This window comes from Ailuropoda melanoleuca, chromosome 16, assembly GCF_002007445.2.
Source record: "Ailuropoda melanoleuca isolate Jingjing chromosome 16, ASM200744v2, whole genome shotgun sequence".
NCBI classification, from domain to species: domain Eukaryota; kingdom Metazoa; phylum Chordata; class Mammalia; order Carnivora; family Ursidae; genus Ailuropoda; species Ailuropoda melanoleuca.
In genome coordinates this window covers 50,433,519-50,460,093 of record NC_048233.1, presented here as the reverse complement: position 1 = coordinate 50,460,093, position 26,575 = coordinate 50,433,519, and the positions used below count along the sequence as shown (strand labels likewise).

General features: G+C 50.4%; 1 protein-coding gene across 8 annotated transcripts in view; it reads left to right on the top strand.

The window, feature by feature from the left end:
- ABCC8 (ATP binding cassette subfamily C member 8) overlaps positions 1–26,575 on the top strand; it is a 73,370-nt gene that overhangs the window by 15,378 nt on the left and 31,417 nt on the right. For all 8 annotated transcript variants that reach the window (XM_034645777.1, XM_034645783.1, XM_034645778.1 and 5 more), the window contains 8 exons: positions 5,703–5,867; positions 8,913–9,068; positions 13,276–13,410; positions 13,790–13,952; positions 22,999–23,039; positions 24,195–24,340; positions 26,080–26,185; positions 26,357–26,473. In XM_034645777.1, coding sequence (XP_034501668.1) covers positions 5,703–5,867; positions 8,913–9,068; positions 13,276–13,410; positions 13,790–13,952; positions 22,999–23,039; positions 24,195–24,340; positions 26,080–26,185; positions 26,357–26,473 — 1,029 coding nt within the window. The remainder of the gene's footprint in view (positions 1–5,702; positions 5,868–8,912; positions 9,069–13,275; positions 13,411–13,789; positions 13,953–22,998; positions 23,040–24,194; positions 24,341–26,079; positions 26,186–26,356; positions 26,474–26,575) is intronic.

Genomic DNA, 26,575 nt, shown 5'->3' with positions numbered 1-26,575 from the left:
TTTATATGTTTATATATAATATATAATATATATTACACATATATATTATATATGTAATATATATAATTAATATATATATTATATTATATATTATTTTCCCAGGGGTATAATTAATCAGCTGAGCACTTCTGGTCAGGATACGAGACATTCCAAGTCTGTCTGATTTATTCAGCACTTATTGAACCCTACTGTGTGCCAGGCCCGGGTTGGCTATGGGAATCGAGAGGCAGTGGTTATGATGGGGCCTATTAACTATAATAACAACCACGCACCGACCACCTAATGCGTGCCTGGCTGCTTGTGGGAGTTACCCATGTGCTGTCTCATTTCTTGCCTAACACAACCTTTTAGGGTAAGTACTTTTTTTTTTTTTTTTTGGTAATAGCTCTATTGGGCTATAATTCACATGCCATACAACTCCCGAGGTAGGTATTTTATCCCCATTTTACAGATGAGGGACTTGAGGCGCAGAGAGGTTAAGTAACTTTCCCTAGGGTTTCTCAGCTCCTTTGCGACAGAGTCGGGATCTAAATGCAAGTCTCTTTCACTCCCGAGTGTGGGCGCTCAGGACTGTCATGCTGAATTGACTTACTATCATCAAGTCAGCACCTTGGGCTGCAACGATTGTGAAGCCCAATGGAGGAGAGAAATCTAAATAAAAGATTTTTCTACTGTGTGTTCAACACTGCTATTAGGGGGTATATACGGAGAACTGTGGGAAGAGGAAGTGACTAACTCAGCCAGTGGTCATGGACAGCTTCATAAAGGAACAAGTATTTGATTGGAGCCTTGACACAGGAGTAGGAGCTAGCCAGGCTCAGATGGACAGACTTCTAGTTCAACAAGAACGTGAGGACTCTTCTTGCCTATTTAGACCCTGATGGCTTTTGCGGCCTTCTCTGGCTTTTGAGCCTCTGAACTGTACTTGGCCTCAAAAGAGAGAGGAAAGGGCGGCTTCTATTGTGTACAAGAGTGTCACCTTCAGTTCTAGTATGACCATAGAGGATTCCAGAATATTCTACATTGATAATCCCACGGCAGCAAGAGCCCGGTGCTACTATCAGGAGGGAAGCGACACTGGCCAGAGCCCTTCTCAGCTTGTGCTCACCATTGTCTTCTTCCTGTGTTTCCCAGAACTCTGGTGGGATTTTCCTAGAGAGAGAACTCTGAGGCAGGATGTGCCGAAGAGGTAGGGAGAACAGCACTTGGAGTTGTAGTTCATCTGAACCTCTCTTTTCTCTTTATTTATCTACCAACCCAGGGATTTACTGCCCTCTCATTGGAATGCTCTTGTCCTGGTTCTTTGTCAGTCCATAAATCCCTGAGACAGATGGCTCCGCCTCAGTGGCAGCAGGCCTTATCAGATTTAATATTTGTTTCCTGCAACCCAAATGCAATCAGCAAATTACAGACATTGAAACGAGAGGTGAAAGTAAATATAAGTCTCCAGTGTCAGCAACAAAGAATCCTCAATTGTGTGGTTGCCTGGGATATGACTTACTTCTCATTTGAGCTTCTGGCTGCAGAAAATGGGGGAAAGGGGTCATTTACTGAGGTCATTTGGTTCATCCCCCTGCCTCCCAGCAGCTCTCACCCAGAGAGACAGGTGCTGCTCTGGTCTTTATGAACTTAAGAGGAAGCTCTCCACGAACAACCCTCTGTGAGAAAGCCCTTCTTTGGGCTCAGGCCCCATCCCTGTGGCTGCAGGCTGCACAGCGGGGCGCCATTGTTTACTTCATTGTCAGGCCCTTCCTGTCCTCTCTTCCCTTTCCAGGACACTCGCAGTTGGCAAGAATCACACTGCCCTTGGCATCCACGAGGACAAACATTGTTTCTTCTTTAATTCCACGCTCCTGTCTCCTCTGCCACTCCCCAGGGAAAGCTGGGACCCAGGCTGGGTGCAGCCCATGACCTCTCTCTCTCCAGCCCCCTCTCCCACCTAACCCCCACCCACAATCTGTCACCTGCCACAGACGCCACTGATCTGGCTGCAGGGCCAGGGACCTGGATTCATAAAAAACTGCCAAGTTTTTCAGGCTGTCAGCTGAGCAGAGAAAGAACAGTATGGGTTTGGTCTGAGGGCCAAAGCTCCCAACAGCCTCTAACTTCACAGGGGAAACGGGTGTGGGTTCGTGAGTGTGTATGTGTTTGTTTCTGAATGAGTTCTCCTGGGAACTGTTTATAATTCTGTATTTATGTCCTTCTGTTTGTCCTATGTCTCTTGGTTTATCTTTCTCCATGTGTGTCTATGTCTTCATTTGGGTACACGTGTTTGTAGCTATCACTGTGGGTGACTGCGGAAATTGATATGCATTTCTGTGACTTTGTGATGTCAGTGTGTGGGTTGGTCTCTTTATGACAATACCCACACAGCTGCTCTGGCCTGGCATGCCTCCATTAATCTCAGTAGCGCCTCTCCACCCCCAAGACTCAGCTCAGATGTCACCTCCTCTAGGAAGACTCCCTCTGGTTGGATGAGATGCCCCTCCTCTGTGCTCCCATAACATCCTGGACTTGCACCATCCAACACCCTTGGTCTCTTTCCCAAGTCGACCCTGAGTCCCCTAAGACAGGAACTGCATTATCTGCCCTCCTTGTGCCCAGCACCCAGCTCCATGCCTGACACTCAGGGAACACAGGAGACATGATGCTTCAGGGAATCATACAGAAGTTACCACCTGCTGAATGCTTATGCTTACTAGATATTTTTACCTGCATTATTGCACGAATTCTCGCAACAATTCTCTGGGTAGAAACCCTTCATGGCCTCATTTTACGGTGAGGAAACTGAGGCTCAGGGAGATTGAGGTACTTACAAAAGGACGCAGTGGCTCATATATAACAAGTCAGGACTCAAGCGTAGATATGGCTAACCTCTAAGTCCAGGCTCTAAACCACCATGTTAAATGGTTAGAGATGGATGGCTGGGTACCTTGGTCCATGAGTGATCAAAGATGGTTGTCATTGTTTTTTCCCAGAGCCTTCCAGGGCTGGGACCTATGAGCAATTGGCCTTCTGGCTCCTGCCCAAATAAGAAGCAAAAGCCCACGTGATCCCTGTCCATTAAGCTCTAGAGAACAAGGGAAGGGGGCCTTTCCAGTCATACCTCTGGCCAGGCAGGGGCAATGGGAGTCAAAACAGTAGAGTTAAGAGTCCTAGGTTCTAGTGGGGAAACCCCTGGAAACCAACAGTTTCTTCCCTGAGAGCTTGTGAAAGTGTTAGACTACGGCGTCTGATCTTCCACAGCATTTAACTCCCGTGTCCAGTTGTAGGTCCTTGGTCTTTTCTCTCCAGCTTTCAAGGTGCTGGGCAAGGTCTGTGCCCTCACACCCATTTAGAGCTTCCCAGGGCCTGCCTTCCTTGGGCAGGACCCTGGGTCTCTTTGGCTAGTCTAGGACCCACTCTTAATAAAAACTTAGCTCTTCTGGTCTCCATCTCTTTTAAGCTGTCTCTTTGAAGAGAGATCCAATAACATCCCAATGACTTAGACCTGCAGGGAGATTTTCATTTTAAGAGTCCACAAAGTTCTTGATCCAAAGAAATATAGTTTCTGACCCAATAGTGTGTGTGTTGTTGGGGGAAGGGGCCCAGGTTTTGCCTTTAAAGCTGTGAAAAAGGAATTAGCTGCTTTGCTAAAAATGTACAAATAATGAGCCTATTTAACAAATGCCACCCATACTCTAACCAACATACATGATCAGGTGACTCTTCAAGTCCTCATTCTCCAGCCCATGTGCTTTCTGATCATTGTGAGACAGCACACGTGTGGCATTCCATGCTGTTCAAGAGCTTTCGTGGTGGTCAGTGTTCCCATGAGCATCAGAATATTCCCAATCATTCCCTATGGGTACGCGTGGACATGGCTTTTCACCTCTCCACTTGCTGTAACCCAGAGATAGAACACCTTCATTTCCTCATGTTTAAGAATTTCCTGTGGGGTAAATTCCCAGAATGTGCGTTGTTGCTTTAACATAATGGACTCCATTCTCCAGAGCTGGGTCTCTGTGGAAGATGGTAAAACCGAAGAGTTCCAAAGTATGTTAAATAGGATGAAGTCTTCCCAAGCCCATGTGCCTTCATCTTTGACCCGGAACCAGCCACGTGGCCTTGGGTCTGTCCCCCACAAGCGTGTAGCTGACAATAGGGGTCTCGAGGTCAAGAGGCCGGGTGAGTGTTTCAGGCACGGTCATCTAGGGTAGTGTTTTTGGCATCACACAAGTTCATGCTCCCGCGTTCTGCCTTATCAGCATGCGACCTCGAGCCAGCCATGTAGTCATGCCGAAACTCCATTTCCTTGTACATGCAATTAGGGTTATAATGGTATTCTCACTGGTGTATTGTGAGGATGGAGTTCTGCCCCTGAGAAATACTGTGTCCTGCGCCTTGCTTCCCTGCAAAGTCAGGTCACAACCCCTGCAGCCTAATTTTAAGGTCCATTTTGCTGCTTCCAACCCACCCTCCCCCGTCACACTTCCTCCCTTCTCCCTCTGCCTTTTCCTCTGGTACTTTGACAAATGAGACAGAGTTGGGGACTTCAGGCCTCGGTAGGGTCTTCCTCTACGAGACTTGAATGGTCTCTCTGTGCCTGCTTCCTGCTGTCCCCAAAAGGAAAAGACTCCTGTCCCACAGAGCCAGGGAGAGAGAGTTGTAAGTTCCATGAAGCAGTGAGGGCTGTTTGAGAAGGCCCAGTTGAACTAAGAAGCAAGATCTTTTCTACTATCAGAAAGCCTTGTATCCATGATCCAGGAATTTCTGACTCTAGGAAAAAGACTCCTCTTGGCGTTCTGACCACTTGGGCCTGATCGTGGCCAGATACGTGCCCTCAGACTCCTTCTCATCACTTTGTTCCCACCACCCTTCACCCTGCAGCTCCCACACCCTGCAAATAGCTTTCAGAGTTCAGGGAAGAGTCTCAGGAAGGGGACAGTGCTGTCTTCATGGAAACATTGATGTGGTTCTGCTGGGGAGCAAAGGACTTAATCAGGATCAAAGTTTTCCTGGGAGCTGTTGATGCTGAATTTGGAAACAGACATGCTGTTGTTTCCTGGTATCTTTAGCAACAGAGTCAAAACGTTTGGGTTTTTTCCCAGTGCTTATCATCTGGGATCTTGCTGGAGGTGTAGCAAGGGGACAATTTAAAAGGAGGTCCCGGCAGCCCATGAGACCGGGGGGCTTCTGAAATCTTCTCAGTCCATCATAGGTGATGAGTTTCCACCTCACCTGGGAGCACTACAGTTTTCCCACTGGCCATTTCTCCCCAGAAATTTCTACAGGGCAGGCTGTTGGTGAGTGTCAGACAAGACCCAGCTCATTCCAGGTTTTTTTGTAGCGGAGAACACACATTGTGGGATTTGTTCAAGCAGTTCTGTTTTGGGCTGCTCTGTGATTTGCTCTGTTTATTCTTGCTCCATTCAGAGTGAGCTCCCGTGGGCCTGGTGGCCACACAGCTGGAAAGTCATATTTATGGGCACGAGGTTAGAACTGGGCCACACTCTGTTCCGCTAGGTAGGATGATGAAGAGGGTATAGGCAACCCCCTCCCTGTGGCTAGAAAGATGTTTAGTTGGATTTAGCAGTCTAATTTTGCCCTTATACACAGCTGCACAGGCTTTGCAAGCATGGAGAGTCCTATAATAATGGCTACCGTGACACAGTAACAGGTATTAATGGCGGTCATCTTTCTGACCCTTCTCTTTCCAACAGACGCAGTTTCTCGGGGTTTACTTTGTCTCATCCCAAGAGTTCCTTGCTAATGCCTACGTCCTAGCCGTTCTTCTGTTCCTCGCCCTCCTGCTCCAAAGGACATTTCTGCAAGCATCCTACTATGTCGCCATTGAAACTGGAATTAACTTGAGAGGAGCAATACAGGTACTTGGCTAATGATGTTTTCACTTTGCAGTAAAAACCACATTATTCGTCCTCATGGGCACTCAAGAATGATTCTGCGGTGAGTTTATTTTTTTGTTGCCCTTCAGCAGTGCTTTGGAATAATAACTGTTGACAAAGCAGAGTGTAGGAGAGTGGAAAGTGCCTTGGGCTGGACTCGGGGAGTGTGGGAGGTCCAGCCCTGGTTCTGCCTGGCACTGGCTCTGTGATGTCACCTGCTCGGCCTTGAGTGGGACAGACATCCCGAAGGGCTCACCTCACCCTTTCCTGCTGAATGCACATTCAGACTCAGAATCCTCCAGATTCTGTTCCAGGGTTCTGCCACCAGTCTTTTTTGAGTCCCAAAAAAACCAAAAAAACCGAGTTTGACAGATCTCAATAGCCTTGAATATCAATTTGAATTCTTAAATCTTGGGTCCTAACAAGAGAGATTTATCTGGCCCACTAAGTCCCTTAGGTCTAGGTTCTTGCTTCTTCCCCCCGTGGCTTCCTTCTCAGGGTGGGTTGAAAGGATGATCAAAATCAGGAAGGATTCAGGGCAGTTTTAAGCAAGGCAGTGATGAGAGCTGTCTAAGCCCTAGTGTTTTCTTTAGAATTTTGTTTCCGCTGTTGGGATGAGGAGACCCGGTGTGAAAGTGGTTAAACAGGATAAAAGTTTGTTTTTCATACTGAGTCAGGGCTGGTATGGCAGCGGCGTGCTCATCAGAGACCTTGGCTCCTCCTGGAATGCTGCTCTCACGTGACTTTTGTCTTATGGTTGAAGGTGGCTATTGGCATTGTCACTATTGGGCTTGCACTTAAACCAGCAAGAGCAGAAAGGTGGGGCAACAGCAGGGAACGCTGCCTTCTATTAAAATCATAATGTGGAAGTTGTGCACATTCTCTCTCACCCCATAGATGAGAACTTGGCCACCAGGCCATACCTAGAGAGGCTAGAAAGTGTGGTTTTTATTCTTGACAGCCATATATGTCCTTCTAGAAATTCTTCTTGTGGAAAGGAGAGAATGCATCCTGGGGGACAACTATTTGATTCTACCATACCCATAAATTCCCATGAAGTCAGTAGAACACTTGGCAGTTGTGACTAAACCCAAAGCCACCTCATACTTCAGGACAGAAGTGTTCCTCAGAATTATTAACGCCAACCAGTCCTTTGGGATCCAGGATCAGAGGCTTTACAGAAAAGGGGCTGAGAGAAGAAGGGGATGGCCTGGCCTGGGGACCATGCCAGGGTCCAAACTCTGGTTATCTTAATACAGTCCTTGCGAATGGCGCCCCCTGGAGTTGTGTAGTGCACAGCCTGCACTTCTGTACATGACAACGCTGCCCATCCCCAGTGGTTTCTCACTGAGAAAACAGAGTCATTTCCTCAGGCATGTCATCATGTGAGAATGGGGGAAAGAGCCCAGGAAATCTGAGACCCTCTGAGTTTCACAGGGGCTCGGAGCTAGGAGGAACCAAGCTATTCCTCAGTTCAGAAAACCTCTCTGAAAATTCCAGCCTCTGCACAGACCCTTGCATTGACTGGCAGGCCCATACCGCCATGGACGACAGCGAGTTTTGTAGTCAAACAGTTTTGTAATTAAATCTTTCTGTTTGTACGTCATAAATTACACACTGGCCCAGTATTTTCTAATTACAGCAAAAGAGCCAAAAATGGGTTTTAAATGTATTAGCGTGTAATTGTTTTTATCAAACTGTCTGAATCCAGGAGAGCTAAATTCATATGCTATGAAAAGAAAATGCTGGCATTAATCATGGAAACAAATTAGAAAAATAAAACTTTTTTTCAGAGATTTACATAAAATTATAGATATAGGTCCATGTCTTCATGCGTTTGAGAATAACCACAGTTCTTGCATAAGAAGTTATTAAGCAAAATTCTTGTATTAGTTGTATAATTTTTCCATACACCAGCTATTAGTCAGTTACATATTTCTGTATATCCTGGTCTTTACCAAATAATGCGTTCTTTGATAGATTATGTTCCTACCTCACTAAAACTAGATTTATTATTATTCTTTCTAGACTGATTTCACGTAAACTAGTTGTACATAGATCTGTCAAAAAATGTCATTGCCATTATTTTAAATTTTACCCGTGGTGTATACAAACTCACAAGAAGACATAGAATAGATTCATGCTTTAAGCAAACCTGACCCACAAAAAAGCCTGGGTTTCACAAAAGATGAATTAAGGGAGCTGGGCATCCACCTTATAAGGAATGCACAATAGAATTTCATTTAAGAACAGGCGTCCCTAGGGCATCAAAGATGAGAATGCATTTTTCCTTGTTTAAGAGCACACAACCTGAAAATTGCCATCTTTCTAGGAGGCATGCTCACTCTGCACAAAGAGCTTTTAGGCTCAGAGCTCTCCCATTACCACGGCTGCTCCCCTTCTGCCCTGGAGAGACAGAGCAAGGTGCTCCAGGTACCCGGCCTCCCAGTGGTGGTGGGGCTGATAGACACTTGGATGTCTTGTCACGTAAGACCTTCCCCAGGCTGACCGCCTGTTCTGTTTCAAGGCTCCGTTAAGTCAGGACTTGGCCTCGAAGCATACCCCCGCCCCCGGCTGAAGACAGCCACATGTATACAGACAGCTGCCCCACTTTATCATTTTTATGCCTCGGAAGCGTGTCCTCCACTGGCCTCTGGCTAGTCAAGAATACAACTGGACATGAAGATCTGCTTTTAAGATTTAAGAGCTAATTAAGTCCTGTCCCCAAGGGAGAGGTCTTGCTCTGCTGGGGAAGTAGCTTGCCATGCTGGCGTGGATTCCTCATTTGAACGCTGCCTTTCTGACTTACTTGATCTATAATCAAAGCCCTTTACCTCTCTGAGCCTTAGTTACCTCACGTGTGAAATTGGAGCACTAATTTTCCAATTGGCCCCCTTACAGAGCTGCTCTGGGGCTCTGTGGAAAAATGTGTGAGAAGGTACTGGTACATTGTGGACACATGGCATCTGGGAGAGAGATTAGGATGATGATGATGATGAATGTGGAACACTCTACTCTCATTTCCAGACCAAGATTTACAACAAAATTATGCACCTGTCCACCTCCAACCTATCCATGGGGGAAATGACAGCCGCGCAGATCTGCAATCTGGTTGCCATTGACACCAACCAGCTCATGTGGTTTTTCTTCTTGTGCCCAAACCTCTGGGCTATGCCGGTCCAGGTAAGGAATGCGTGTCTGCGGTGGGGGTGGAGGGCACGACGTCGGAATCTTCTGGTACATGCCCAGTGACTAGGAGCTCACCATCTTCCATTCCATGTTTGCCTGCACCTTCCACCCTTTTGGGGTCTCCATAAGGTGTACCCCTGGCTCCCTATACTGTCTCACGCTCGGCAAATGGTCTAGCCATCTCTCTTGTCATTAAGGTTTTTAAAAAGCAGTCAACTTTTTAAAATTATAGAGTAATCATATGTGGAACACTTTTGCAGACCTTAAAAGTTATGTTGCAGCAAAGTACTTAATTACATTGAAAAACTTCATGATGTATATTTAAGCCAAAAAAGTTACAAAATAGTATATGCAGTGAGCTTCGCACTGAATTGGAAAGTATGTGTATATACATATTTGCACAGATACACACAAAAAAGAACTAGAAGGCCACATGGTGGGATTACAGTAATTTTTAATTTCTTTATGCATTTCTAAATTCTCCAGTAAGTCTGTATTATTTTTGAAAATCAAAACCATGATTATTTCTAAAGCCAGACAACCTTTGGGGCTGGCTCTGAAGGAGGTGCATTCTCCCCCAACGATAGTAGGAGAATCCTCAGCATGGCTTACCTGACCTTTGGTCTGGCCTCAGTTTCCTCATCTATGAAATGGCCATGATTCCTACCCTCTGGAGTTGCTATGATGATTCAATTAGATGACGTAAGTGAAGCACCAAGCAGAGTGTCTGGCACAGAGTAGTGACGAAGTAAATATCAGATCCCTCGAAACTGCACACTTTGGTGTGAGTGAGGACTTTATCAGTCCAGAATCCATTGTTCCTTGGGTTGCAAATTCCATAAGTCCCTTAATCTCAACTGATTTCTATTGGTCCTTCTTCTCCATAAAGCTTATATTTGAAAGACATTAAAGGAAAATAGAAGGAGAGGCTTGCACAGGGAGTCAGCTAGGCATCTTGACAGGGAGGTAGGGCAGGGAATCTGATGGTCTTTTTTATGGGGACAGCCCTATATGCCCTTCCCTATTACCACTTACCCATGCCTAGACCCCTGTCCACCCCCCTTCTCTGCCAAAGGATCAGTGACTACAGAAGCTATAGAAGGGCCTAGAGAGTTCATCTAATACAGTTACCAGCCTTTTATCCACAAGAACACTTTCTGTTGTGTCCCCTTAAACCACCTCCTTTGAAAGAGTTTGTCCACCAAACCTACCGTATTGTCATCATTACTATTACTTATAATTTTTATGGCACACACATCATTGCTAACAATACTGCCTAATAAAACCTAATAACCCTTGCCCCAGCCTCTCTTGCTTGTGCAGTTAACCCTCCCAACACCGGGGTGTGGTGGTTTTATCTCCACGAATCACTTACCTTTGCTTATTTATCATGAAGTATCATTTGGTTTTCCATTTTTAATTCCTTAAACACTGTACCCTTGTCACTGAGAAGAGCTTTCAGCAACCCTCAAGACCCAATCTTACCACCCAGAGCTGACACAGTGCCTTCGACCTAGTCAGGATGCTCTGTGCGGCCCGGCTGGCCGCAGGCCATGCGGCTTTCGAGAATACTGAAACCAGCGCAGGAGCTCCGCTGCTTTAGCCCCAAGGTGCTCCTTCATGTCTAATCTCTCTCTCTCTTTTTTTTTTTTTGGTCACATATACTTTTTTAAATAACAGCTTCATTAAGATACAATTCACCCATTTAAAGTGTGCAATTCAGTGGGTTTTAGCATATTCGGAGCTGTGCGACCATCATCACAATTTTCGGACACTTGAATCACCCCAAAAGGAAACCTGTGCCATTGGCAGTCACTCCCCATCCCCTCCTGCAGCCCTAGGCAAGCTCTGATTTACACATATTTTTGAAAATCTAATGAAACCTTCTCAGAAAACCAATGTGCATTCACACATTTTGCCTACAATTTCAGGGGCTTTGCTGGCCCCCTGAAGCTTATGAACGCCGTGTGAAGGAACTTGGCAAGAGTGGGGACTTCTTTGATTCCTCATCCCGCAGGCGCTGGAGGCCTGGAGAGGGTGGGCCGCGCAGTGAGCTGGTAGCAGCCCTATTCGAAGATACCTCCTTTCTGTGGTTCCCTAGTGACAGAGTTCCCACAAGGCTTGTTTGTTTGTTTGTTTGTTTGTTTGTTTGTTTGTTTGTAAAAAGAGGGTTGCCAACCTGGTCTTCATCTCTAATTATGTGCCAGGTGTTATTCTAATATATATGCTTATCATATATATTCATTTAATTTTCATAGCAGTCCTGCTAAGTGGGCATTAAAATCCCCATTATAGGGGCTCCTGGGTGGCTCAGTCGCTTGAGCCTCTGCCTTTGGCTCGGGTCATGGTCCCAGGGTCCTGGGATCGAGTCCCGTGTTGGGCTCCCCACTCGGTGGGCAGTCTGCTTCTCCCTCTGCCCCTCCCCCCACTCATGTGTGCTCTCTCTCTCTCAAAAAAAAAAAATCACCATTTTAAGGATGAAGAAGCTGAAGCTCAGAGAGGTTGAGTGACTTGCCTAAGATTGCACAGCTAAGTGCTGGGACTGCATTCAGACACAGGCCTGCAGACCCCAGGGACTACGATCTCCCCACTACTATACTAGATGGCTTTCCTAACTTGCAAATAGGGGCTACAATAGCCCTTGGATTCCCCACACTTGCTTTGCATACTCAGAATCCCTGATTTCTGGTCTATTCTTCCTGGGGGGAGGGGTCTCCTCAGACCCCTGCAGAGTAGAGGACTGGACAGAAGAATTTGGGGAGCGTGACAAGGGGTGGGCGGAAGGTGAGAAGGAGCCTGGCAGAAGCAGCAGCTGTGTCTCCAGGTCCTGGTCCAACAGCTGCCAGCGCTTGGAGGTGCTGGGGATTCGGGCACCGACCCCCAGCAGGTGCCATGGTGGTGACTCTGGGAGTGCTCTGGAAGTTCCCTTGGTGTCTGGCTCTACAAGCTACTGAACGAGGCCCTGACTGCCTCCATACGAGGACACCTAATGAAACGACCGGATGCCGGGGATAATTTTGGGGTTGGAATGTTGTGAGCAGAGCCGGGCAGGAGTGGGAGGTTCTTTAGTTCCCAACACGCTCCTCTGCACCCCTGTGTCAGCATTTAACATCGGTGAGACCCTGGGAGGCAGGTGGTGAAGGGGTCACTTGCCAGCCTCTAAGATCCCGCTAACACAAGAGGTATTCTGTGATTCATAGAAATTACAGAGCCTCCCACCCGCTCCTCTGTCCTTGGGGTAGTGCGAGGAGCTTACTGCCAATTTCGTGTAGGGCTCGGGGAGTACAGGGCCAACCCAAGCAGACTTATTTTTTTTTTTTCCAATTAAGGAAGACAGCACATCTGTTCCTTTAGAATACGCCCTGAATTTAGAGCCATCTGCCTTTGAAGGCAACCTGAGAAATTGTCATCTTGATGCTTCAGGGGCTGGCAAGAGTAATTTACACTTCTCATAAATATTCAGAAGCAGGCGGGCGTTTGCATAAAGCTAGAAACAGAATAATTCTCTTTCCAGAGAATACTTGCCAGATTCACTAAAAAAGTGAAGACACCAGCCTTCGTGTACATAATGTATATATGTATTATAGATTATAAAGTGTATCTGCCTCTAAGAATTATAAAAACTTCTATTTTAATCCAAAGGCCACTCTACGGTATGGCACAAATTTAAGAGATCATTTTCATTTTCTTATATATGTCTTAGCTTAATAGAAGACAATTCGTATTTTATCTTTAAAAAGGTGCCAGGAGCCTAAGAATGCACCTTGAGCTCCGAGCCCCTGGACCGGTTTTGTCCAGCTCAGACACAGCAGCGCCCCTGTGCTCATATGTCACTTTTCTCCCCACGGGAGGGACCTGTCCGCCTCACCAGCCAGCAAACAGAACAAAAGGTGCTGTTACACCCATTGTGCAACCTCAGCTCTGAGACGCCCATCTGGAAGGTAGATTTGGAGAGAGTTAACGCTTCAGCAGGCTGGCAGACAAATGCAGTCGGTGATCAGCCCAGAAAGCCACGGCTTGTGCGAGACCCCATCAAGTTAATCACTCTTGCTGAAATTGCTTTGTCACACCTCCCCCTCTGGCCCCTGGGGACAGCCGGAACACCTGGGCACCAAGGCATGCCCCTCCCTAGGGGACAGCACCCCCTCCCCTGGGCCAGCCACCAGGTCAGAGGAAACTCAGCCCCACGACCCTCCCTCAGATCGTCGTGGGAGTGATTCTGCTCTATTACATCCTCGGCGTCAGCGCCTTGATCGGGGCAGCGGTCATCATCCTACTGGCCCCCGTGCAGTACTTCGTGGCCACCAAGCTCTCCCAGGCCCAGCGGAGCACACTGGTGAGTGGGTGTCCCGGGTGTGCTCATGGCCCCTTTCCCCATCCTTTCCCCATGCAGCTGCTTGCTCCTTCTCCCTGTACATCAGCGAGGCTCCTCCCTCTTCCCCCAGATGCCGCCACACAGCCATGCACAGGTGCACGTGCGCACGCGCACACACACACACACACACACACACGCACACATGCGCTATCATGGACCTTAAGCAGATCGCGTCACTGGCCAGGCCTCAGTTTCTCTGTCTGTGAACGGGGATGAATGGAGAAGGCAGGAGGCATCCCTGTGGGCACGGGAGCTGGGCATTGTCTGCGAAGTGGGCTCCTTCCTCGCAGGAGGGATGGGGGCAGAGGAGACTCTTTTCTGACCTGGGGACGGCCGGCAGGAGTATTCCAATGAGAGGCTGAAGCAGACCAACGAGATGCTCCGTGGCATCAAGCTGCTGAAGTTGTACGCCTGGGAGAACATCTTCTGCGCCCGCGTGGAGATGACCCGCAGGAAGGAGATGACCAGCCTCAGGGCCTTTGCGGTGTACACGTCCATTTCCAGTGAGTCCCCCCGACCAGCCAGCCCCACTCGCACTGCTACTTCTATGCTGGGAGAGGGTGGTCTAGGCTTGGGTGGGGGAGCAGAAGTGGCGGAGACAAGAGACCTTGGCATCACCCAATCCAGGGGAGCCTCACACTGTCTCTTGGAGCGGAGCCCTCAGAAGTCACGGTGTCCTCAGTCACTTACCCAGCAAATGTAGATCGCCAGCCTGCTGTGAGCGGGGCACTGTGCTGGCCCTCACACAGTGATGACACAGTAATGACAAAGATGAGGGAGGTCTTCTATACTCCAGCGAGCTGATCTCTTATGGGGAGGCAGCCTTAAATGAATCAGCAGCAGATGTTTTGCCTTCTCCGGGGTGTGAGGACTCATTGCCCTGGGGCAGCTCCAAGGAACCTCCCCTCTACCTGGGGTCTGAGAAGGAGAAACATTCTTCTTAAAGAACAGAAGTTCCAACGTGAGGTACTCACAGATGTAGGGACCGAATCCAAGTAGTTAGGAAACCCCAAGCCCAGAATATATACACAGGAAAAAAAGACCCAAACTGGTAAAACTCCTACGGTCCCAGCAAACACACATATTACAACTACTTTCCAGAGAACATGGGGCTCCACCAGCGAAAAATGTATCACCCGAGTTAAGAGCCATCGCATGCAAGACAAGAAGGGAATTATTCCCTCAATATCTGGAAACGCTAGGATGGTCTGAAGGACATCATAAAATAAGCCTGTTCAAAATAATTAAAGAGCTAAAGGAGGGTGTAAAACCCACAAGGTAAAACAGAAAAGTATTGGGGGGAAAGAGTCAAAAGGACTTCTAGAAATTAAAAATGTAGTTATCAAAACTAATTTGGAGGAGAGGGGTCCCCAGGTCAGGCCAGGGCTTATGGAGGTCAGGTGATCGATGGAATCCTGGCCCACGTTGATCTTACAGTTGGTCAGGTGGCTTCCAAGGACCCACCCTGTTGTGCTTACTGCCCAGCTGCATGGCTGGGATGGAGGTTGTTAGCAGCTGGCAGACCTCACACTGGTTCCCTGGCCTGTCCAGTGAAGAGCCAGTATGGTAAGAAGGGCCAAGGAGAAGCCCCCAGAGAGAAAAAAAACAAAAACAAAAATGACTCGAGTGTAAAGTTTAAATGAATTAACACAGCTAAAGAGAACGTTTGTGAGTTAAAAGCTGGATCTGTGGAAGTTACATAGAATGTGGCAAGGAGACATGAAGAAAGTGTTTTCTGCCAGCTGAGAGAACCATTTTACAGATGTGAAATGGGGGCCTGGAGCAGGGTGTCTTCCTGAGGTCACTCCTGAGGTTTTGTCTGAGCATGGCTCAGACAAAAAACAGCTGGGCACCTACGTGGTGTGAGGAAAACTTAGGACACAATGAGGCACCATTTTCAGGCGATTTTCTCTGAATAGGAGACAAACAACTAAGAATGGTCTCTAATGGGAGTGGGAAACGGGGGAGAAAGTTAGGAGAGACACACCCGCTGACCAACTCCCCCAGCTGAAGTGGGTTCTTTTGGTGTGCCAAGGAGAAACACCACTGTGGGGGTCGCCGGGTGGGGGGCGGTAGAGGAGGGTGCACTGGGCGTGCGTCCCAGATAGGGCCATGGAGAATGAGATGGCCACTCTGGTCATCTGTGTGTTCCGGTGTTCCTATTGCCTAAAGAGAGGGTCCGGTGGGGCCAGGTGGCCAGCATCCCACCTGAAGTTTCTCACAGGGCAGGGCTTCCATGGAGCACCCCAAGTCTCCCACCTCCCTGTGTCCATCCAGACCATGGTGTCTGGTGTGGCCAGACCATCCGCCATCCATGACACTAGTCATGGCATCTTTCTGGAGAGAGTCCTGCTAGGGCCTGCTTTTCTCAAAAGGGAGTTGTGAACATGGCAGGCAGCCGTGGCTTCCTGGACTCCTCACCAAGACACTCCAGGTTACTGGTGTCTCACCTTGACCCTTAGCCCTGACCATGCGGTGTTCAGGGCCTCTAAGCACCCTCAGGCTGAGCACTCCACAGGACAGATAGGAGGAATTGGAAAGGAACATGTGGGGAGCCTGCAGAAACCAGTGTCTGCACCCCAGGTCCTCTTCACCCTCCTCCCTGCCGGCTCCGCCTGCCCCTGGGCCTGGTTGTGGTAACAGTAACCCCACACTGTGTATAACCCAGGTGAGGACACCTGGCTTCCAGACATCTCATCAATGGGAACAGCTGCCGAGGCGGAGAGGGTTCCCCCCAAAGCCAGGTGACTTCCTTTCCCAGCAACAGCATAACAGGGAGGGGTAAGCAGGGTTCCCATTGCTGCAGTAGGAGATAGAGAAGGGACGCAGCAAGGAAACAGGGGACACTAGGCCCCCAAGATTCCTGGCAGCGAAGTAGGGGCAGCCACAGGTCATACAGATGGGGGCAGCTCACAGCTACTCTGCTTCTAGGAGAGGTATGGTTGTTGCCTGCATTGCAAACTATGACCTGGGATGTATTGTATATAAACAATATTGCGTGATGCCTAGGTTCCCAGGCTAGCCCACTGAAGCCTATCTAGTAGGTGTTCTTTGTCCCATGGGGCCCTCAGAAGACAAGCCATGACTTTGTAAAGGTCCTGGGGCCAGCAGGACGTGGGGCAAGAAGATGCCATATTGCCAGGGGCTGAGATGACTGTGTTAGGAGTGAGGGGCTCTGGAGCCAAGCAGTAGTCCGTCCAGGGCTCAGTGACCTAGAAGGATAAACAGAACATCCCAGGCTGGTCCCTGGAAGAGGGCAGTGGGAGGGAAAGGGAAGTGCCCTCTGGGAGAGCATTGAACGCTAAGTGCTGTTTACTCAGTGTTGGCCCTTCCTGGGATGGGTCTGTTAGTCAGCCGTGGGAGGGGGAAGACAGGACGGGAGGGGCGCCTCCTGGTTTCAGGTATATGCTTTGAGTGTGTTTTCGTTTACCTCCTCCTGGACTTCCTGCCTTCTGCTCCCTGTCACCAGGGATCAGGACACAGGTCATTAGGCTTGAGGTAATGGGGCATCTTTCATTCTCTTCCCTGGCGCCAGCCTTGGGGTCCTGGCGCCGCAGAAATGCCCCAGAGCCACTCTTCCTGATGGGGTCCATCCTGGTGCCGCCCGCTGGGCTCTGGGCACACTCTTCGTCTGCCCGGCGGTCAGACTGCTGGGCGGATTAGAGTACCTCTGACACTCTATCACAGGCTCTCCCTGCCAGAGCCCTGAGCGGGTGCAGGGAAGGGCAGGGCAGGGGGTTGAAAAGGAGATGGGTACAGTTTCCCTACCATCAAAATCCAGAATTGAAGGAAAAGACATGCAGGTCCCTCAGCGGGGCTTGAGTGAGCCCAGCCCCAGGTGCCCAGCCCTGTGCTAAGCCCTGGGAGGGGTGCAAGAGACAATAAGTGGTGCCCCCCGTTTTCCAGGAGTTTCTGCTCTGCTGAGAAGTCAGAGCTGCCATACAGGAGAGAGTGTGGCAGGGAGCGCTGAGCGGCATGGACCTGCCCTGCGCTGGCTGCCTAGAGAGCCTAATGGCACTCGGTCCTCACCGCAGCCTTGTGGGCTGTGTGACTCTACTGTCCCCGTGTGCTGAGGCTCAGGGAGGTGAAATGACTGGCCCAGGCCCTCAGCCAGTGAATGGCAGAGAACAGAGAAGAAGGAAGCCCCTGTGGGCTGGGAGGTCATTAGAGCTTCATGCAGGAGGTGGTTTGAGCTGCACCTCGTAGAGTGGGCAGGATTTCAGTGAGTAGAAAATAAAGTGGGGAGAGCTGGAGGCAATGCTGGGGCCACTCCCCTGAGAAGTCGGTTCCTTATTTCCCTGCAGAAGCAGGTGACTTGAGGTGTCCAGCCCAGCCACGTATAGGAGGACGAGCTTTGCAGGAGTGACAAAGGGGTCCTGGGCCCTGCCAGTGGAACAAAAAACACGCCGCCAGTTCATGGTCCTTCGTTCAGCACCCATCCCAGAGCCTTCTGTCTGTGCCAGACTCTACTGGGGCTTTGGGCATTGAAGAGGGGGCAAGCACGATCTCTCCCTCACAGTTTTGAGAGAGACCGTGCCATGAACAGTGGCCGTGAATGAGGCCAGAGCCTGGGGCTCAGTTCCAGATGCCCCGCTTCTCTCTTTTGTGGTACTTACCTGGCCCTGGCCTCTTTGTTTCTCTATCACATATCTGATAAATATTTACTCAGCGCCCATGACAGGCCAGGACCTGTGTCAGGCACAGGGGATGCAGTGCTGAGAAGAAATTGTGGTCCTGCCTGCAGGTTCCTCAAGCCTTGTAGGGAGGACAGACGAGCAACTGTGTTGTGAGTGACAGGAACAGAAGGGGTATTCTAGGTGCCCATAGAGTTCGACCCAACCTACTCTCTAAGGGACGTGGGTGTCAAGGAAACCTTGTCAGAGGCTCCCGAAGGATGACTACAGGTTAGCCAGATGAGGGGAAGAATGTGCCTGGCGCAAAGGCCTAGAGGTGAGAAGGATGATGGCATGTGTAAGACTGGAACATAATTCGGTGGGGAGATGGTAACAAGACCAGACTGTGTGCTGTGTTCAGACCCCTGGCCTCTCCTGAGGCAGTAGAGCCACTGCAAGAGTTTAACAGGCATGTTTCCATCTCTTTGAGTGTTGTGGGATCAGGGGTCTTCAGTCTTCCCAGCTGGTCTGAACCACAGTCAGGTGGGCCCTCCTTGGAGGGATATAACTGGCCTCATAACATGTCCTGAAAAACAAAAAACAAACCTCCAAGCCCAACTGTGCCACAGATGGGGGCGTGGGGTGGGCGGGATGGTGCTGGTGAACCGCATTCTGAGGCCACCCAGCACCCACCAGGGCCTGGTTGTTCCTGGCGAGTCCTGCCCTGTCCTCCTCCGTGGAGGCCCTGACTCAGAGCAGGCAGTGTTGCAGGACAAGTGACCTCCAGACCTGGTCCCCCTTCTTCCTCCAGCTTCTGTGAATTTCTTCTTCAAAGTCTGCCCTTCCCACCACTGGCTGGCGCAGCCGCACTGCGCGGCCGGTGCAGATCCTGGCCTACTTGGGCGGAGAGGTGGCCAAGGGAGAGCCAGGCAGGTGCATCCGTGAAGGGGCAGAATCAGTGTGCCTGTGGGCCCTCCTGCCACACGTCCTCCACGGCCAGCAGCAGACCCCCTTCCCTTCCCTCTGTAGACTGCGGACCAGCTCTCCAACTGGATGGGAAGTAGCCACGTGCATTCAAATACATTTCCCCTTCTGGCCGGTGCGCCTGCAGGTTGGCCCGGCTGCAGCCTGCAGCCACCCCCCGGCCCCCACCCTCCGTGGAGACAAAGATGAGACTAACCGGAGACACGATTGGCTGGGTGTGCCTCCCAGACACATGGCCTCTGAAATGTTTATCAATGCGGTGGAAATAAAACTCTCCTGGTGGTACTGGGGTGCAGGCTAGGGCACCCACAAGGCCAGGCGGCATTCCTTGAGCAAAGCCGGGGGAGCGGCTGATCAGAGCCCTGCTTTGGCTTGGGTTGATTTGTTTTTTGCTTTGCTTTTGGAGGGGGGTGGGGTATGAAAGGCTGACACAACTGTTCACTACTATGCCCCCAGGACCCAGCACAACACCTGGGACAGAGAAGATCCTTAACAAGTCATTTTCGAAAGAACACTTCTTACAGGATATTAGGAAAGGAGGCTGTTAGAACAGCATGGACCCATACGTCTACACCATTGCAGAAAGACTTTCACTTTCAAAGGTGGCATGGCAGGCCTGCCTACATGCGGTTACACTTTTCCAAGCTGGTACCACACTCACTCAGGATTTTCTCATCTTCTGCTTTCACTTAGAGCCATTTCACAGTACTTCTTGCTCCCTAGCATTTACGGTTTGAGCACTACCATGTTCTTCTCCCCCTCCCCACCCCCGGTACCTTTTTTTTTTTTTTTTTTTCCCCAACCCCCACCCAGATGAAATCCAAATAAGTCAGCCCAGCCACGCCAAAGTTGGAGAAAAATCAATTCTTGGTCATATTTCTCACCCATTCACCACCTTTAATGTCTTACGGGGTTTTATGGGGTTCAGGAAAATGGAGGCAAGGCTTAGGTCTTCAACTCATGACAGGTGGACACCCCGCTCNCCATTCCAACCCCCACCCAGATGAAATCCAAATAAGTCAGCCCAGCCACGCCAAAGTTGGAGAAAAATCAATTCTTGGTCATATTTCTCACCCATTCACCACCTTTAATGTCTTACGGGGTTTTATGGGGTTCAGGAAAATGGAGGCAAGGCTTAGGTCTTCAACTCATGACAGGTGGACACCCCGCTCCCTTCCCCCCACCCTCACTAGGGTAGTGGAGTGTCTGCTGAGCTCAGAGACCCACCAGAGCCTGCAGGGCGCCCCGCCCCCAGTCCTGCCATGGCCACTCGAGGGCCCAGTGAGGTGGTCTTAAAAGAGGCCTGGTGATTCTCCTCCCCCAACCCCTGCCCGGAATGGGACCCCGAGCTCCCTGCACAAACGCTGTCCTTCCAGCGAAGGGTGAGGGAAATGGAAAATTACATTTTCATTCGCTAATGTCTCCATACGACAACAGAGCCAGGCAGAAATTAATTATATCATATACATTCTCCACACTGCTGCCTCGGCCTTGGAAAACTCATTTTCAAATTTATTTATAGCTTGTCTCATTCCTCAAAGGAGTTCAGGCCGCTACAAGAATAAGGAATAAAATAGGAAAAAAATAAATTAAAAAAAAATCACGACCAGAGAACACATGCAGTAGAACAAAGTATCAATTATCACACATTTCTGACTGCAAAGTCTACCCTGGAATTGATGTACCACATGTCCCACAACAGCCGCTTGGCACTGGGTGCTGCCAGTTTATTTCGTTTAGGGTGGTTTCTTGCTGTGGTTGTGGTTTTGTTCTGCTGTGACAGATAGCGCGGCAGCTAACACCATCTTGCTGAGGGCTTTGTGCTTCTCCTGAGCGATTATTCAAGGTAAACTCCCAGGAGAGAGATTATAGGATCACAAGGTCTGAACGTCTGCGTGGCTCTAGCTAACAAAGCACCAGATTGCTTTCTAAGCAGAGTTGTACCAATTTGCAACCTAACTTCAAGCCTATTCTTGAGCTGGGAGTTGAGCCCCAGATGTGTGGGAGGGGGTCTTGGCCTGGGGCAGAGGCCTCAGGGTGGTGCGCAGATGCCTTCTCCTGTCTGCTCATTGATGGGGACGAGCAGGAGAGAAACAGACGGAGGCTCCTGCCTGGAAAGAACTTTCTGGAATAACTGGCCCTGGAGGGGATGAGCATGGCTACCCCCGTGTTTAGAGCCGTATGGTTGGTGATGGTCAAGGGCCCAGGCCTGCTGGTGTCCTCTTCTCCCTCCCTCTCCTTAGCCTGTGATGGCTGTGCTTTGTCCTACGTCCCTCATCTGGGTCCCTTACACTGTAGGAAACCCGATAATGTTTGTACTGCCCCCTGCCAGAGACTCTGAGGGAGTGCTGTAGCATTGTGGAGGGGACCTGGAGACCGTAGTGCCTTCTTCGGGAAGGGCAGTTAAAGGTCAGGTATGATATTGGTATCAATAAAAAGCCTTGTGGTCAGAGAGATGAGCAGTGCCCCCAACAGCTCCAGCTGGATCCCCTCCTTGAAACTGGGAACTCTCCAATGGCTGGGTCTGTTTCCCTCATCAGACTTGGAGTTCCCCCCAAATTGGGCCCAATGTCTTTCCTGTCTGCTGGGGAACCCCCCTAGAGGCATGTTCCCTGTCCCCATCATAACAGGGCTTCCTGAGAGCATAGTTCTCTCCCCTTCCTCAGACAAGGACCCCCCACCACGGGCAGAGGCCATGTCCTTGCACTCACTTGGGGTTGCACATCTCCAGAACGCACTGTGTATGTACCAGCTGGTACGGGATTCTTGGAATAAGTGGACAGTCAGCTCCTAATTCTTCAGGAGCTCCACAGACTTCATCGTCATTAGATAGGGGTCATGTGCACAGGCTGATCCCTTGGCGTCTGGCTCCTGGCTCCTGGCTCCTTGTGCTTTAATTTGGCTAATTATACAACCAGACTCCTTTCTAGTCTGGTCTGGAAGAGGCTCCTGGCAGAAAGGAGGAGGCGATGGGAAGATGGCAGCTAGGATAGCCATCTCTTACTCCAGGAGGGCTGCTCTCTGGAAGTTTAGGCCTGGGGTCGGGGTGTCTCTAGCATCTCACACCTTGGGCCAGAAGAGAGGGAACTGTGGAGCAGAGCCAAGCTAGTAGCCTGTGAGGTGTGATATTCAGGCAGCATCCCGGGCTCACAGAGCCTGGTCCCTACATTATCCCGTCTTACCTTGGAAGAAGCGAGAGTGTGTGAACAAGGAAGTACAAGTTAACAAAAATCAGGGGAAGAAACCGAGGCACAGGAAAGGTAAATGACCTGCCCGAGGTCAGGGACTCCACCCTTCTCTGACTTGAAGTCCAGCTCTTTGCTCTCTGGGATCCCTATGAAGGGTCCAGGGGTCACACTTGAAACAGAATAAAGAGTGGACCCCTGTGGCAGCAAACCAACTGCCCATCTGCACAGGGACACTAAGCCTTAGAGCCAAGGGAGACCCTCTTTTAAGCTGTCCTTAGTTACTCAGTGTGAGTGAGTTTGAAGTCCTTCCCAGGAGCCTTGAGAGGTTAGGAATCCTCTAAGCCTCAGAGAGAACCTGGCTTGAGGGGATACAGGGACCAAAGGCAGAGGAAGGGGTAACAACCTAGTGCTCCCAGAAACACATGCTGCGGACGTCACAGTTGCCCAGAGACAGTCGACTCGCCAGTCCCTTCTCTCACCACTTCGCACAGGTCATCCTTCACCCTGGCCACCTGGAGCAGAATAGAAGTGTTTAAGCTTTTGTCTAAAGATGGGGTCTCAGACACAGGGGGCAAGAGTCCTGAGGGAAGCAGGGTAATGAGCTGGAGGGACCACTGGGCTGGAGTTCTGCCCCTCCCCTGCCCAGCTCTGCCCTGCCGGCTGGAGAAAGGACCCCCTGGGCCACACTACCCCTGGGTCCCCCTGGGCAGCTTCATTTTTAGCGATCTCCTCCCTCCCACTAATCTCTTGTGCTTCCTCCACAGTTTTCATGAACACGGCCATCCCCATCGCAGCTGTCCTCATCGTAAGTGGATTCCTGCTTCCTCTCGGCTGGGGTGGGTGGAAGAGCATGGCTGTAGCGAGGGGCCACCCAGGGTTTGGCCTTCGGATGATGCTCTCAGCAGTGGGACTGAAAATAGGACAATACATTGAAAGTCTGTATGCAGAGCAGGTCCCTCCCCGAGGGGCAGACAGAGGCCTGTGCCTCTGGGCCCAGACGACCAGCAGCTTAAGCTTTAAAGAGAGCTCTCTGTCTTTTAAAAAGAGATATCAAACTCTTAAATTATAAAAGTAAGACGTATTTATTCCAAAAACATTGGGAAATTCAGTAAGGAAAGGACGAAAAGAATTTAAATCAGCCATAATCCCACTGGCAACATCTTTAATGTGTTTCTTTCCAGTCTCTTTTTAAGGCACATAATATGACATTTTTACAAAAATAGGATTGTGCCGTACATGCCGTTTTGTAACCTGCATTTTTGAAATTTAAGAACATGGCGCGAACAAGTCTCCGTGTCATTAAATATTACGATGGAGGTTTTCTAAAGTGATTTTGGCCCTAGCTGTGTGGGAGCTGAGCAATGGGGGCCCAAGGTATGCCCCTCCAGAAAGACCCAGGCCCGCACCAGCCCAGGGCTCCCATCCGGCTTCTGTGACAGTCACAGTTCTTTAAAAAGATGCATTTGTTTCCCCCCGGGGCGCCGGTGTCCCTGAGCTGTGGTGAGTTCACAGCCTGTCAGGCACACTTGGGAATTTACTTTCGACAAGATTTATTGGGCTGGTTCTGGCCTGGCTCCTTGGGGAACTCTGGGTAACAGAGGCTGCTGAGCCAGCCAGGTAGTCGGGGGTGGACACAGATAGGAATGGGTTAGGAATGACCGTGTGCACGTTTTCCCTGACTGAGGACTTCTGTCCGAGGGGGCAGAGCTGACCTAACCCAAGGGCTCCTCTCCGGTCATTCCTGGCAAGGAGGGAGCAGGATGGGGGACAGCAGCCCCCTCCCTCCAGCTTGAAATCCTAAGCTTGCTGGAGACGTTTCCAGGAGATGACTGAAGATGATGAAGGGGTCTCAAACTGAAAGTTCTCCTTGGGTCCCCTTTCCAGTCCAAGGGCTGGGTGCTGCCAGTGTGGAGAGGCCCAGACTCTGAGTCACACATCTCACATGTGCCTCTGTCCACAGACCTTTGTGGGCCACGTCAGCTTCTTCAAAGGGGCGGACTTCTCACCCTCGGTGGCCTTTGCCTCCCTCTCGCTGTTCCACATCCTGGTCACGCCACTGTTCCTGCTGTCCAGCGTGGTCCGGTCTACCGTCAAAGCTCTCGTCAGGTGAGAGGAGGGTCCAGCAAGGACACTGGACAGGGAGCGCGTGTGGTGGCCCCAGGGTTTGCACCAGTGACCACGACAACTACAGCTGTTTGGTCCAAGACATCCTTCCCTCTTGACCTGGGCCTCGCTGAAGGTGGTCATAGTTGGCCTGAGGGACTTAGCCATGTGTGGTCCCTTCCATGCCATCCCTGAGAAGGAATTAGGCAACTGGCTTATGTACCTCTGAGGAGAGGGAACTCAATGGAACCTGCAAGACAATTCTATAAAAAAAAAAAGAAAAAAGAAAAAAATGCAACGTTGAGCCAAAATTGGTATCTCCTCATAAATGCCACCCATCAGTAGTGATTCCACCCTCGAGAGCCACCCAGAACGAGCAGTGTGCCCCCCGCATGGCAGCCCCTCGGATTCCAGAAGGTATCCGCTGAATCTTTGTCTTCCTCAGGCTGAACAACCCCTCTTCTTTCCACGGGTCCCAGAGCCTTCCCGACCCTGGTCAGTAAAGCAGCTTTCCCCTAAGTGCCTGCATGTCCCGTCCCCCGTTAGCCTGCCGCTCCGGGAAGCCCCTGCTGCTGGGCTCTAGAGCCCTGCGGCCACTGTCCCATAGGCATCACCCTCTTGGGAATGAAAGCCTGAGGGTAGAGGGCTGAGGTTTTGGCTGGGGGATTCCATACCTGGAGTGTGAAGATCTCCCGGAACTTCTGAAATAGCTCCTTGAAGGCTAGGGCTTGGCGTGAGTCTGGGGAGAGCCGGCTACGGCCAGTGGGACAAGACAGTAACAAATGTGCTGCGTACCCAAGCCCCGTCAACCTTGAGGAAAGTGACACCCCCTGACGCGGGACACCCTAGCAGGTCCTAGGCAAGCTGGCAAGGAGAAATAGCTGTTGGAACAAAGTCATTGATGGAAAGAGCAACTCACACGAGGAGGCTCTGGCTGGGTTCAAGGATAGAAGGGGACATAAGTCAGGCAGAATCGTGGTCAAAGGAGTTTAAAACTAGGGAGTAGTTAAACCAGGGCTGGGAAAAGATTAGCTCCCATTTCCAGGCTTGGCTGTGCTGATTCAGTTTAGTCGGCCTCGGCATTGTGACTTTGAATGATCACCCCTCTGCCCCACCCCCACCCGAGCCCAGCTCTGTGATTCTGTATCGAAACCAAGGGTTCGAGGATGCTGCCCCTGTTGGAAATCCCTTGTGCAGACCCAGAAGCATTTCCATATGCAGACACTCCTAATCTCACGGTCACCAGGCTATCTGAGGCCTTCTCCTCCTTGAGTTGGGAAAAACGACACCTTCCCCAGCGGGATTTAATTATATGCTTATAAAGCATTTAACACAGTGTCTGGCATCTATTATGTGCTCAATAAATACTAGCTATTGTTAATAACCAATCCCAATCCTAACTAACCTTAACACTGACCAACCTTAACTCCACCAGTAACTGATAAAGCCCAACACCAATGAACCAGCTCTAACATTTAACTAAGCCTAAAACTAACCAATCTCCCCCAACCCAGACCCTAACCTAGTCCTGTTGACTGGTCAGCCCTAACAAATCCAGGTAACACTGACTGCCCATGACACATGCCTACTGGTCTGGCCCCCTTCCAGTGTGGGCTTTGCGGGGACAGCACCACAGGACCCGGAACCTTCTCAGAGCTGCTCTCTCAGGCTGTGCCCTCCTCCCTCTCCCCTCCCCTCTGCCCCTGGCAAGGGTGAGGGGTGTCTCTGTGCTTCCTCTGCAGCGTGCAAAAGCTGAGCGAGTTCCTGTCCAGTGCAGAGATCCGCGAGGAGCAGTGTGCTCCCCGCGAGCCTGCGCCCCAGGGCCAAGCCAGCAAGTACCAGGCAGTGGTGAGTGCCTGGCTTCCCATCCCCCCAGTGCCCCTCTCAATGTTTCTCTCTAGTGCCTGTAGCTTGTGCCCCGCCGTGTCCTGCTTCCGCCTTTCCTCACTGGAAGGGGAACTCCCTTCCCTGCACAGCTCCTAGCCCTATGGGCCCTTATCTCCTCATGACCATTCCCAGCCCCTTAAGGTTGTGAACCGCAAGCACCCAGCCCGGGAGGACTGTCGGGGCTTCACGGCCCCGCTGCAGAGGCTGGCCCCCAGTGCAGATGGGGATGCTGACAACTGCTGTGTCCAGGTGAGTCCTAGACCCTGCACCCCGGTGCCTGGCTCTCCAGCACCACCTCCAGGAGGTCGCTCAGCATCAGAGACCTATGTGCTGGGTCCTTTGCCGTGGAGG